General features: G+C 31.6%; 1 protein-coding gene across 1 annotated transcript; it reads right to left on the bottom strand.

The window, feature by feature from the left end:
* Window positions 1-6,215: 6,215 nt before the first annotated feature.
* Window positions 6,216-8,562, bottom strand: LOC11420158 (protodermal factor 1). The gene is made up of 3 exons (XM_003602068.4): window positions 8,335-8,562; window positions 7,625-7,979; window positions 6,216-6,738 (listed from the first exon to the last, which is right to left on the bottom strand). The coding sequence occupies exons 1-3, from the start codon at window positions 8,465-8,467 to the stop codon at window positions 6,408-6,410; spliced, it is 819 nt and encodes a 272-aa protein (XP_003602116.1). The 5' UTR covers window positions 8,468-8,562; the 3' UTR covers window positions 6,216-6,407.
* Between the last annotated feature and the right edge of the window lie 2,689 nt (window positions 8,563-11,251).

The following is an 11,251-nucleotide window of genomic DNA, read 5'->3' as shown; positions in this document are numbered from 1 at the left end:
AACTCATATCAAGGTATTAAAAAAGATTTGCATACCATTTATAAACTAGACAAGGTTAATCCAATTTTTCCCCAAGAACCAATTCCAAGAGAAATGTTCATGCAACTCGGTGGAGGAGGGCCTTTAGGGCCTAGGTTGGCCACGGCCCACCCCCACTAAAAAAATTATTTTTTTATAGGAAAAATTATTAAAATATGTTTGACTTTTAGATAAAATTATTTTGTTATCCATTCAACTCTCTGTAACACCCTAATTTCCAACGTTTATTTAATGAATAATGCGAGTAAATTAAATTCAAAAAAGTTGTTATATCTTTTCATCAAACATTCATTTTAAACACATAATTATTTTGTTATAATTCGGAGTACGAGAAATACTTAAAAATGTTCCATAAAATAAACAAATATGGCCCTCAACTGTTATTGTAAAAATCAACATAAAGATTTTCAATACTTAAACTTCATAGAAATTGACATTCAACATTTGACCCAACCTTGGTATTACAGGTCAGATCATGTATTTATTTGACTATGTAAATAACAGAACTATAGCTACAGAAGTATATTCCCGTCGCAATCTTCTAAGCATCCTGCAGCCTAGAGATCCTTGTCCGAAGTATCTGTACCCCAAGAGTACAAACACCAATATACACAACATAACAAATGTAACACCATAAACTCTAAAAGCGATAAATTACGCTAATGATACGGCATATCGAGAATTTAGATGTTACATCTTCAATAAATTAGCAAGCATATTGCATAAATAATAGTTTTCTCAAATCATCACCGCGGAATAAAACATCATAATATCAACACCTAATTAAAATATCTCAACAGTCATCGAACATAAATAAGTCTCCAAATAGCTTTTGGAAAATATTTTGGAGTTTATTAAAATCATGTTTGATAAAATTGACTATTGAATTTTTGCACGAACAATCACAACAAATTTGACAAATAACTAAAGCAATGTGAGTTAAGATTTCAATCTTAGAATTGAGAGATTCACGATTCAAATCTTGTTGGATTTGAAGGTTGGTTTCTTTGATTTCTCTTCTGATTTCTCGTTCTGCAATTCAGGACAATCAGAAATGAAGTGTCCATGTTTCTTGAAGTTGAAACAACTTTGATCTTCTTTTCTAGAGCCTTTTGTAACCACTTCCTCTGCCCAAGAATTTCCTGTTCTTCCTTGCCAGATACAGAAGTCTATTGGAGAGCATAGCCATTTCTTTAATAACAGCAGGATCTTCATCAGAATATCCAGCAGGAGACTCATCTTCATATTCATTTGCTTTGAGATATTTTAAAGACTTTCCGTTAAACTTTAGTGAAATAGGTTTTGGCCTTCTAACAGGTTCTTGCTTATTGATACCAATCTCATGACATTTGAGAGAGCTGATAAGATCTTCAACACTTATAGTACTTAGATCCTTAGCTTCCTCAATAGCAGTCTCCTTAGGTCTCCACTTAGCAAGTAAGCTCCTTATAATCTTGTTCACATGATCATAAGCTACATAGTTTTTCTTCAGAATCTGAAGTCCAAAGACTAGAGTCTGAAACCTTGAGTACATAGTCTCAATGTCTTCATCCTCCTTCATCATGAACAACTCATATTGATGAACCAACATGGTAGCTTTAGCTTCTTTGAATTTCTTGTTTCCTTCATAGTTAGAGCACAGAGAAGCAAACTTTACTTTAGGAGTAGTTTTATCACTCATCTTTAAGTACTCTTTGTGAGGTAAAGAAGCAACAAGAATGCCTCTGATCCTGTGATGTCTCGTATACATCTTCTTCTGCGCAGCAGTGTGTTTCTTCCTATCAACAACAACTCCTTCTTCATCTAACTCCAAATCACCAACATCAGCTTCAAGGAAATTCCATAGTTCTTCATCTAAACCCATAATGTAGCTATACATTTTGGTTTTCCACCAAGAGAAAGTATCAAGATCTCCATTGAACATTGGAGGATTGCTTGAACCAGATGACTTAACATCAGTACCATAATAATATGATATGTTTTTCTCAGATCTTGACTGTTACACTGTTAAGTGCTATAACAACAGAACCAAAGCTCTGGTACCAATTGAATGTGAGAAAAATACAAGAAAGGGGTTGAATTGTGTTAGCTATTTTTTTTAAACTGAGTCCAAAGTCCAGAGTCTGATAGAGTTCAGATTCTGGAACAAAGTTTAGAGTCTAATGCAGCGGATAAAGTAAAGATAGATAGAGAGAAGAGAAAGACGCAAGAAATTATACAGGTTCCTTCCACAATTCGGAAGTAGACCTGTCCCCCTTGCACTTCCAAGAAGAGACCACTAAAACCAGAATCTGATTACAAATGCTGAAGCACAAAAGCAAGAGACTTCTAAACAAACAAAACTACAGAGAAAGATGTTTGGTTTGAACAATTAATATACAATCAATGGTGTTCACAATTTAAAGATACAGACTCTTAAGACTCTAGAATTTCTAAGATATGAAAGTTTATAAGAAATTCTAAGTGAACTGATGTGCAACAATTTCAACAGAGTTTTGAGTAAAGTAAATTGTTATTGAGTCTCTACAAATCTTCAAGTCTTCATTCCTTTGTATAGAGGTATGAGAGAATGTTGTAGAAGTGCTAGCACATCAAAAGAGTCGTTGTTGAAGCTTGATCATCACCAATGACCTGTTGCTTGATTTGGTTAATGTCCTAGGAGGAAATAATTTGAAATCCATTCCTTGTTTGGAGAATTAACAAGCGTCGACACTGCTGTAGCAATACTATATGCAAACAAGAGAGTGGAGTAGTGGTTGTACAAATGTAATATTGTCCTTTTCCTGCGCTCTTTAGTGCATAAGTATCCAATGCCTTCTATTTCCTCTGAAATATTCATTGCTTCAGGCTTCTATTCCTTCTGCAAACTTATGTCTTCAAATAACCAATATATCTAACTCCAGGTTCTTGACTTCAGACTCTAGGTGACTTCAGACTCTAGCATTCAGTTTCTGATGAACTTCAGACTCTGATGGTCTTCATACTCAGACTTGCAACACAAGCTTCCTTTGTAAATTACATTGCTCTCATTTGTTCTTCCAGAACCAATACTTTGTTTTAAGACTTATAAAATTTAGTCTATTCTCCTGCACATTTGAACAAATATTAGCATGTCCAATTGAACTTTTATTACCTTGTTATCATCAAAACATAATGTGGCAATGTCAAACATATTTTGTTCCTACACAGTTCAAGAATCTGATGGTAAAAATTTGCATCTCTATAGCATTGAAGTCGATTGCAATTTTGGGCCACAATTTTTTTTTTTTGAAGAATTTTGTTCCACTTAATATTGTCTAATTAGGCTAATTACTTAAGCCCAAATCGGGTTCAAAATGTCCAGACCATAATGGGATTAGGTTTTAGTATTTCAGGAGTATATATAAGGTTTTGTTTTGTTGGAGACAACCATCTATTCATTCAGTCGTTTTCACATTTAGTTTTTGGCAAATCAAACTCCATACAAGTTCAATTCTGTAGATCTATTCGCCAATTAAGGATCCTATTTTATATTTGAGGTTTGAATTTCTAATGTCAATTTCATTTTTATGATTTAATATATTTTCCTTTTGATTTTCAATATTTTGATTACAATTTCGTTTCTTTGATTTATTTTGAACGCTTGTTTCGACTATATAGATTTGTAATGTTCAGTTCAGCTTAGGTTAATCAAATTTATTTACTTAAACATATGATATAAATAAATATTCAAATAAATATCATCATGGTTTGTAATTTCTTTAGGGGTTTGTGTAATATTTTGTAACATGATTGATTGGATTTGCAATTTAGATTAACTATGGTTTTGTTGTGATGCTTCTTCCAAAATCAAAGTAAATCAAATTCAAGATTTTTGTGAAGAATGTTCCTGATTTCAATAGAGATCCTAATGAAATTAATTGGTTCTTAATCAATTAGTTTCATAATTAAATAAGATAATTGAAATATAGAACGAATAACCCTAATACCAATTATAAACCCAAACAAAATCTGACAAACCAGCAAACTGGTTGTTTTTGCCAACTTGTTAATTTCATGAATAGCAAACTATTCCGTGAAACAAACAAAACCCCCAATCTATAATTTTATTATTGTTCTTATTCTTGGTTATTGATAATTGACAGGTCCTTGTGAGAACACCAAGGTTTAACAACCTTATACTACATTTTTGAAAATCTAATTTTTGATTTTATTACCCACGACAACAATTAGATCATCGGGTAAGTGATTAGAGTAATGAGATTATAAAATATTAATTCTATGAAATATTGGGGTGGAAACCTTGACTACTTTAGTCATGGACTATAGTGGATGAAGTCTCCTAAGGGCGAAAGAACACTGAAATGAACTAGTCAATCAAGTTGATGATGAATCAGATCAATATTTTTCATGCATTAACTTAATCATGTCTCTCTCTCTCACACACTAAATGTTAAACAATTTTCAACCTAACCAATAAAGTTCTCTTTGTTTTGCAATAAGCAGAGCTCATATCCATTGCAACCAATCCAAATTCAAATATCGAGACTTCAGTGGAGAAGGTAAATACTAAACTTTAATTTCTAGATTTTTTTTCAACTATCTATGCACTATATATATATATAGGGTTAGGATCAAATGACATCATGGTGTCAAAATTAGTTTGACACCAAATCTCATCCATTCATTTCATTTAATCCAAAGGTTTAAAACTATCACCAAATTAATTAATATACACCAAATACTCTCTATCACCTAATTAAGAAACATATCTATCATCATTAATTTATAATCAAACATTCCATTTTTATTTCCCCAAATTTATTTGTTCCTCTTTTTTATTTCCCCAAATTTATAAATTTTCCCAGATTTCTATAATCATACTCAAACTTTTTTTCTAAACTTTTTTATAAAATGAATGGTTGAACTCATATACCTATGGTTGTTTGAGTCATCATCACCATCAATGATATTTCTTTGTCTTTATCTCATATGCTCATATTTTTTTATTAATTAATTAAATTGTATTAAAAAAAACCAACAAGCTCGACAAATGATTCTTGAAATTGTTCATGCTAATTAGATTATTTTGTCACTCATAGGTTTAATTTTTTTTAGAGGACTCATTGTGTCTCAGTTTAACTGAATTAAGATTTATCATGATTTTATAAAAATTATAAAGTTTGAGTTTGTGCATATGGCCAAAAGAAAAAAATTAGGGGAAAATAAAAAGGGTTTGAATCTACCAAAAACAAGAAGGTATTGTTTGATTATGAATTAATGATGATAGATATGTTTCTTAATTAGGTGATAGAGAGTATTTGATGTATGTTAATTAATTTGGTGATAGTTTTAAGCCTTTGGATTAAATGAAATGAATGGATAAAATTTGGTGTCAAACTAATTTTGACACCATGGTGTCATTTGATCCTATCCCATATATATATATATATATATCTATATATATATATATCTTAGGTGGTCTTTTCGTTTTCGGTTTTCATGTTATCTTTTGCCCTTAAATAAATTATATTTTAATATAAGATTTTTTTTCTCTATAGAAGTTGTACATGTTTCGTGTTTATCCTTATGGATTGAGAAAAATTATAACCCTTTTTCTTGATTTCATCTGCTGCGATCCGAGACAATAAACACAGTATTTGGTGGGTTAAAGTTTGGATTGGGAACGTTGAGCACAGTGCGGTTCTGAAAAAGAGAACCCTGTTTTTTTTTTTTTTTTTCTTAAAGTTAAAAAGTCAAACAATATATTTTTTTTTTTTTAAGTTAAAAAAATCAAACATTAATTTGTTGCCATGTCATAACTCGTGTGATTTACACGACTGTTTATGTCGTGCACACCAGCATTTCCCAAACTTGATCAAACTATATGAGCATAAATTTACCGTGTGTTTCAACTAGGAATCAGAACATGACAACTTTGAACATTAAAATATTCAACTAGACACCATTAATGTAGCAACCCTTCTTTTTCTGCAAGAATCGCCTATCTATTCCTATACCAATTGAGTTGTGCAATTTTTGTAGGAGTAAGCTTATTGGCCACTTTTGAACTACTTCATACTACTTTGTCAAGAAAAAACAAATTGACATGACAAGGATTTAAATTTACTCATGAATCTTTCAAACCAAGGACAACAACCATAAATCATAACTATAAATGAACTTTAAATCCAAACTAATAAAACCATAAAGCTTTCATTAATTAAATTGTAAAGAAACATCATACTTAACATAATAAATCAACTCATATAAGAGTCTTAATTAAAATACCACAAACTAACAAAAACCTTAATATAATGTTCTTAATAAATTGACACACCAAAATCAAACAAACTAATTAATTAGGATCATGATGACTATGATCAATTTCATGGTCTAGGCTTCATTTTTCCTTCATTTGCCATCTTGAAAAGGTGAGCTTGTGTTGCAGCAGCCTTGTTGGAGTGAAGTGATGATGCAAACCTGTCCTTAACTTGGTCAGTTGTGTAAGGGAACTTGTTGTTCACCAAGGAGTTAAGAAATGAAGCAGTTCCTTCTCTGTAGAGTGCTCCTAAACCATCAGTTCTTGTGTTGGAAAGTGCTTGTGGTAAGGTTAAACCAGGACTAAACCCTGGAATATTAGTCACACCAAATGCATTTCCCATATTTCCCCACCAACCTAGAATTCCCCATATTATTCCTGGATGAGTCCTCCAGTAGCTGAAAATCACAGAAAAATTAAGGGTTAAATATGTTTTTAGTCTCTATAAATATGTCAACTTTTCGTTTTAGTCCCTCTAAAAAATTTCTTATATTATTAGTCCCTATAAAATTTTAAAATATACTCCTTATTAAAACTAATAATCCTTGAAGTTCAAATATATAATAAAAAATTTAAAATAATACTTATACTTATTTTTTTATGGAAAAAATATATATTAAAACAAGAGATGGAAAATCAGAATCAGAATCAGAATTAGATACATATACAAAAAAGGATATTTCAGCCTAAAATAATAATTATACTATTTTTTTTAATGGCAAAAATATATATTAAAACAAGAGATGAAAAATCAGAATCAGAATTAGATACATATAAACTCTCTTAAATTACATTAAATACATTGTTTCCAAATATACACTCCTTATCAAAAGTGTTGATCTGGCAAGTTCAAAAATATTATGAACAGCAAAAATAATACTACTTATCTTTCTAAGGAGATGGAAAATCAGAGTTAGATGCATATACACAAAAGGGTGTTTCATTAATATATATACCAAAAATAGCACATTAACTATACTGTATATTTTGCTTAATATATACTATAATTAATTTATTATAATACAGTTTATAATTTATTTTTAAGTTATATAATAAGACTTTGATGTTTCAAATGAATAAAGTTCCTTTTTATAGAGAAAAAGACACATCACTGGTCCACTAGCTAAACTAAAATTTAATGTGGCTTTCTTTTTATAGCATAACCATATCTCTCATCTTATTTGAAACAGACATTATAAAGTAGATAATAATAACATAGTCAATGTGCTTTTGTCAACAAAAATAAAAACCTTAACAATGTGTTGTGTTTTGAAAGCAACTTACTTGCAAGTTCCAGGGAATGGAGATGGGGAAGGAAGGAAAGGTGGTGTAGGGACAGTAGGAGTGCCAGGATCTATTGGTGTGGATGGAGATGGTGGTGTCAAAGTGACTGGTGGATCAGTTGGAGTTGATGGTGGTGAGTTATAGTATCCACCACTTGATGGAGGGTTTGATGGTGTTGAAGGTGTTTGATTATGTGATGGTGTTGATGTAGAAGGATCATGTGGTGGTGAATATCCACATCCAGTAGAAGGTGGTGTTGGTGTATAATACCCTCCACCATGTGATGGTGGTGATGAACTTCCATGTGAAGGTGGTGATGAACTTCCATGAGATGGAGAAGTACTCCTGTGTGGACCTGCATTATGTTAAACACAAGGAAAATATTAAAGATTTTTCATAGAACTTTTACTAACATATTAAACAATGTTACATGATAAAAATGTTACTAATAATTTTAGATAGATCCACTACTAGGAAAAGCAAAATTAGGGAGCGAAATTTGTGACGGAAAACATAAAATTCCTCACAAATTCCTTGGTCGCAAAATTTAGTGACGGAATTAGAGAGGGATTTCATGTTTTCCCTCACCAAATTTCCCTCACTAATTTTTGTTTTTTTAGTAGTGAGAGTATAGCTAGGTTACTAGATATAACTACATGGTAGTATAAATATTGGAAAAATTTTGAATAGTAAAGTTAGGGTTTTATTACATAGAGAATCAGAGAAAACTGAATGTGGATCTTCAACAGTGGTGGAGATCACAGGAATCACAAGGTATTGAGAAAGAAGTGCAACAAGCACTGTGAACATTGAAAAGGAAACATAGGTTATTTTCTTCCCCATGATTTCTTGCTGGTAAGAAGAAAGTGAGATGGAATAAGAGAAGTGAGTGAAGAGGTTTTGTAGTGCTGTGGAGTGAGGTGTTAGTGGAGAATATAAAATGGTGAATATGGAGAGTGAAGTAAATATTAGCAGGTGGGAAGAGTATAGGGTTAGTTGATATGTGACAGAGTGCATTTACTCCATAGTATTCTACTATATCTTTTGTAATAATGGGATTTGACTTCAAAACATTAGGTGTGTTTTTCTGTTATGCATTTGACAAAATTGATTTGCAACGAATTGATGTTGTAAAATTGTTTATGGTTAAATATTAGTTTGGTTTAAAGCGATTTATATATGGATACATTCATGTAAAATTAAATTAAATAATAAATTCAAAGCTAAAATTTAACTGTAGAAGATAAAAGTTGCAAATTTTAATTTCAAGTTAAAATCGATTCTGCCGAGAGTATACAAATTTTCAAAATTAATTATGTCTACTTCAGATGTGTGATGAAGTAATTGATTTTTGGAAAATGCTAACTAATAATTCTGGGACTGTACTTACAAAAACAATGGTAAAAATTTCTTGAAATTTGTGTAATCAAGGAGTACTTAAAAGTGTAAAAAAAGTTGTTTACAATGTAAAACTTACTTTTTTTTTTTCTTCTTAAATAGTGTTTCAAAGACACTAGTGTTTCAGAACGCTATTTAGCATTACTCTTATTTTTTTGTATCATCTAAATTAAGTAAAGATGATTTGGTGAAGGTGTAATTTGAGCAGATCCATTTCAAATCAACAGCTGAGATCAATTAATGCTTGTAATGGTGGAAATCTAGATCCATAATAATGCCTGGTTTAATATTTTCTAAAATAGTTTTTGTACTTGCACATGTCTAACACAACCTCTATTTCCTTACCAAGGCATTGTTTCTATGTTGATAAAAAAGCGTGAGTTCAATTTCGTGAATATTCACATATATTAGGTACTGATTAATTGCTTTTTGGTTGTATTTACTCTCAAGAAGTTTAGGAAATAGAAAACTCTTATAGTAACATCTCTATCTCCTTCAATAAAATTGTGAAAGTTTATATGTAAACGAATGTATAATCAATAACTTGACAATGAAATGTGGAACTCCAAGGTTCCAGCAAGTGTGGGTGATAGAGACACCCTAATGAGAATACATCAATGTATGCAATAAGGTACTCTCAAAAAATGGGATTGATTTTAATGGGATGTAATCTAATCATCAATATTCATCTTATATGTGCTTTATTTTATAATCTATTTTAAAATATTGTCCAAAGTTTTTCAATTAGATCAATGTCTCTATATTTTTGTCATATGATGAGGGATTTAATTGAGAATCATTTGACAAACACAGAGATTATTTTAAAATATTAATAAAGTCGTGGACTAGTTTGAGAGTGACTTACAAAGACAGTGACTGATTTGGTGGTTTATTCGATTAATGAATTACAATGGTATCATGATCTTGCAAAAGTTCTAAAATTTAGATTTTCAAAACTACAATTGTACCCCGTAATTTTACCAAACTTACCGTGTTTTTCCAAAAATGTACATTTGAAGTATAATTTAAATTTAAAAATGATAAAAATAAATAAAGATTAAGCATATATGATAGAAATTAAAAATCAGGTTTCGTTCGCTTATTGTTATTGTGACGGGTACCGATACCCGCTCTTTTGTATGAGTGTTTATGAGTAATTCACTTTAGTCTTTGTTTTGATGGTCCTTTTTCAGTTATGCACCAATGACATTGTAATTAGTTTTGGGTGCTTCACTTTCAGCACGTCTTGTGCGGGGTGAATCATCTCGTTTCTTAGTTATATATCTCATTTTGACTTTTTTTTTTTTTTAAGAAATCAAAATGGAATATATTAACAGCGGCGATGAAGATTCGTCAGTTCAAGGTGTACCTAAGAATCCATCCCGAAAAACAATATTTCAAACAAATTAATTACAAAAAAAGGTAAGTCGATACCCAGACAAAGTAGGATTCGACCACCATCTCTGAGAGTCGTGGTGTTATTAGCTTTTACCACCAAAACGAATGAAATTTTGCTTTTTCTACAAGCTGAGTAGTTGGTGTTTCAATGTTATTGAATAGCCTGTTGTTGCGTTCGTTCCAAATCAATCAAACGCAAAGAAGCCAAATTAGTTGTAAAAACGACCTACGAGCCTTTGAATGACATGTAAAGCGGGTAAATTTATGTAAATGATGTCTAATACTTTGAGGATCAGCTCCAGACACGCCTATCCAGCCATAAAGAACAAAAAACATCACAATGAAGAAACAAGTGGGATGCCGACTCAGTATTGCCACACCCTGATACACATGTAGTGTCTGCGGCCTGAAGCAGACATGTCTCTGAAGGTTGAGTCTAGATGGTAATCTGTCCTTCGCAAACGCCAGGCGACAATGGAAGCCTTCAATATAATGGAACCTATTTATGCAAGACAAGGTCTTTGGTTGCATCATCAACGGTAGGGGACACTGAAGATGTCAGGATCTTATATGCGCCTCTCACTGTATAACCATCATGATTATCCAGATCTCACTGCCACCTGTCAGAAACATTAGACTGCACAACAACAGTGTCAAGTAAAATCTTACACTCCTCTAACATGTCTTCTTTCCACACCCACAATCTTCTTCTCCAACTCCACCCGTCACCAACTTCCTCCCAACCAAGCGCACACATGTCAGCAACAACAACCTTGCTAATCTCATTTTGACTTGTTAAAAAAAATAATATATATATATATATATATATAT

The sequence above is a fragment of the Medicago truncatula genome, chromosome 3, assembly GCF_003473485.1.
Source record: "Medicago truncatula cultivar Jemalong A17 chromosome 3, MtrunA17r5.0-ANR, whole genome shotgun sequence".
Taxonomy (NCBI): domain Eukaryota; kingdom Viridiplantae; phylum Streptophyta; class Magnoliopsida; order Fabales; family Fabaceae; genus Medicago; species Medicago truncatula.
Note: the sequence above shows the minus strand (reverse complement) of the source record. Positions and strands in the feature narration are given on the sequence as shown.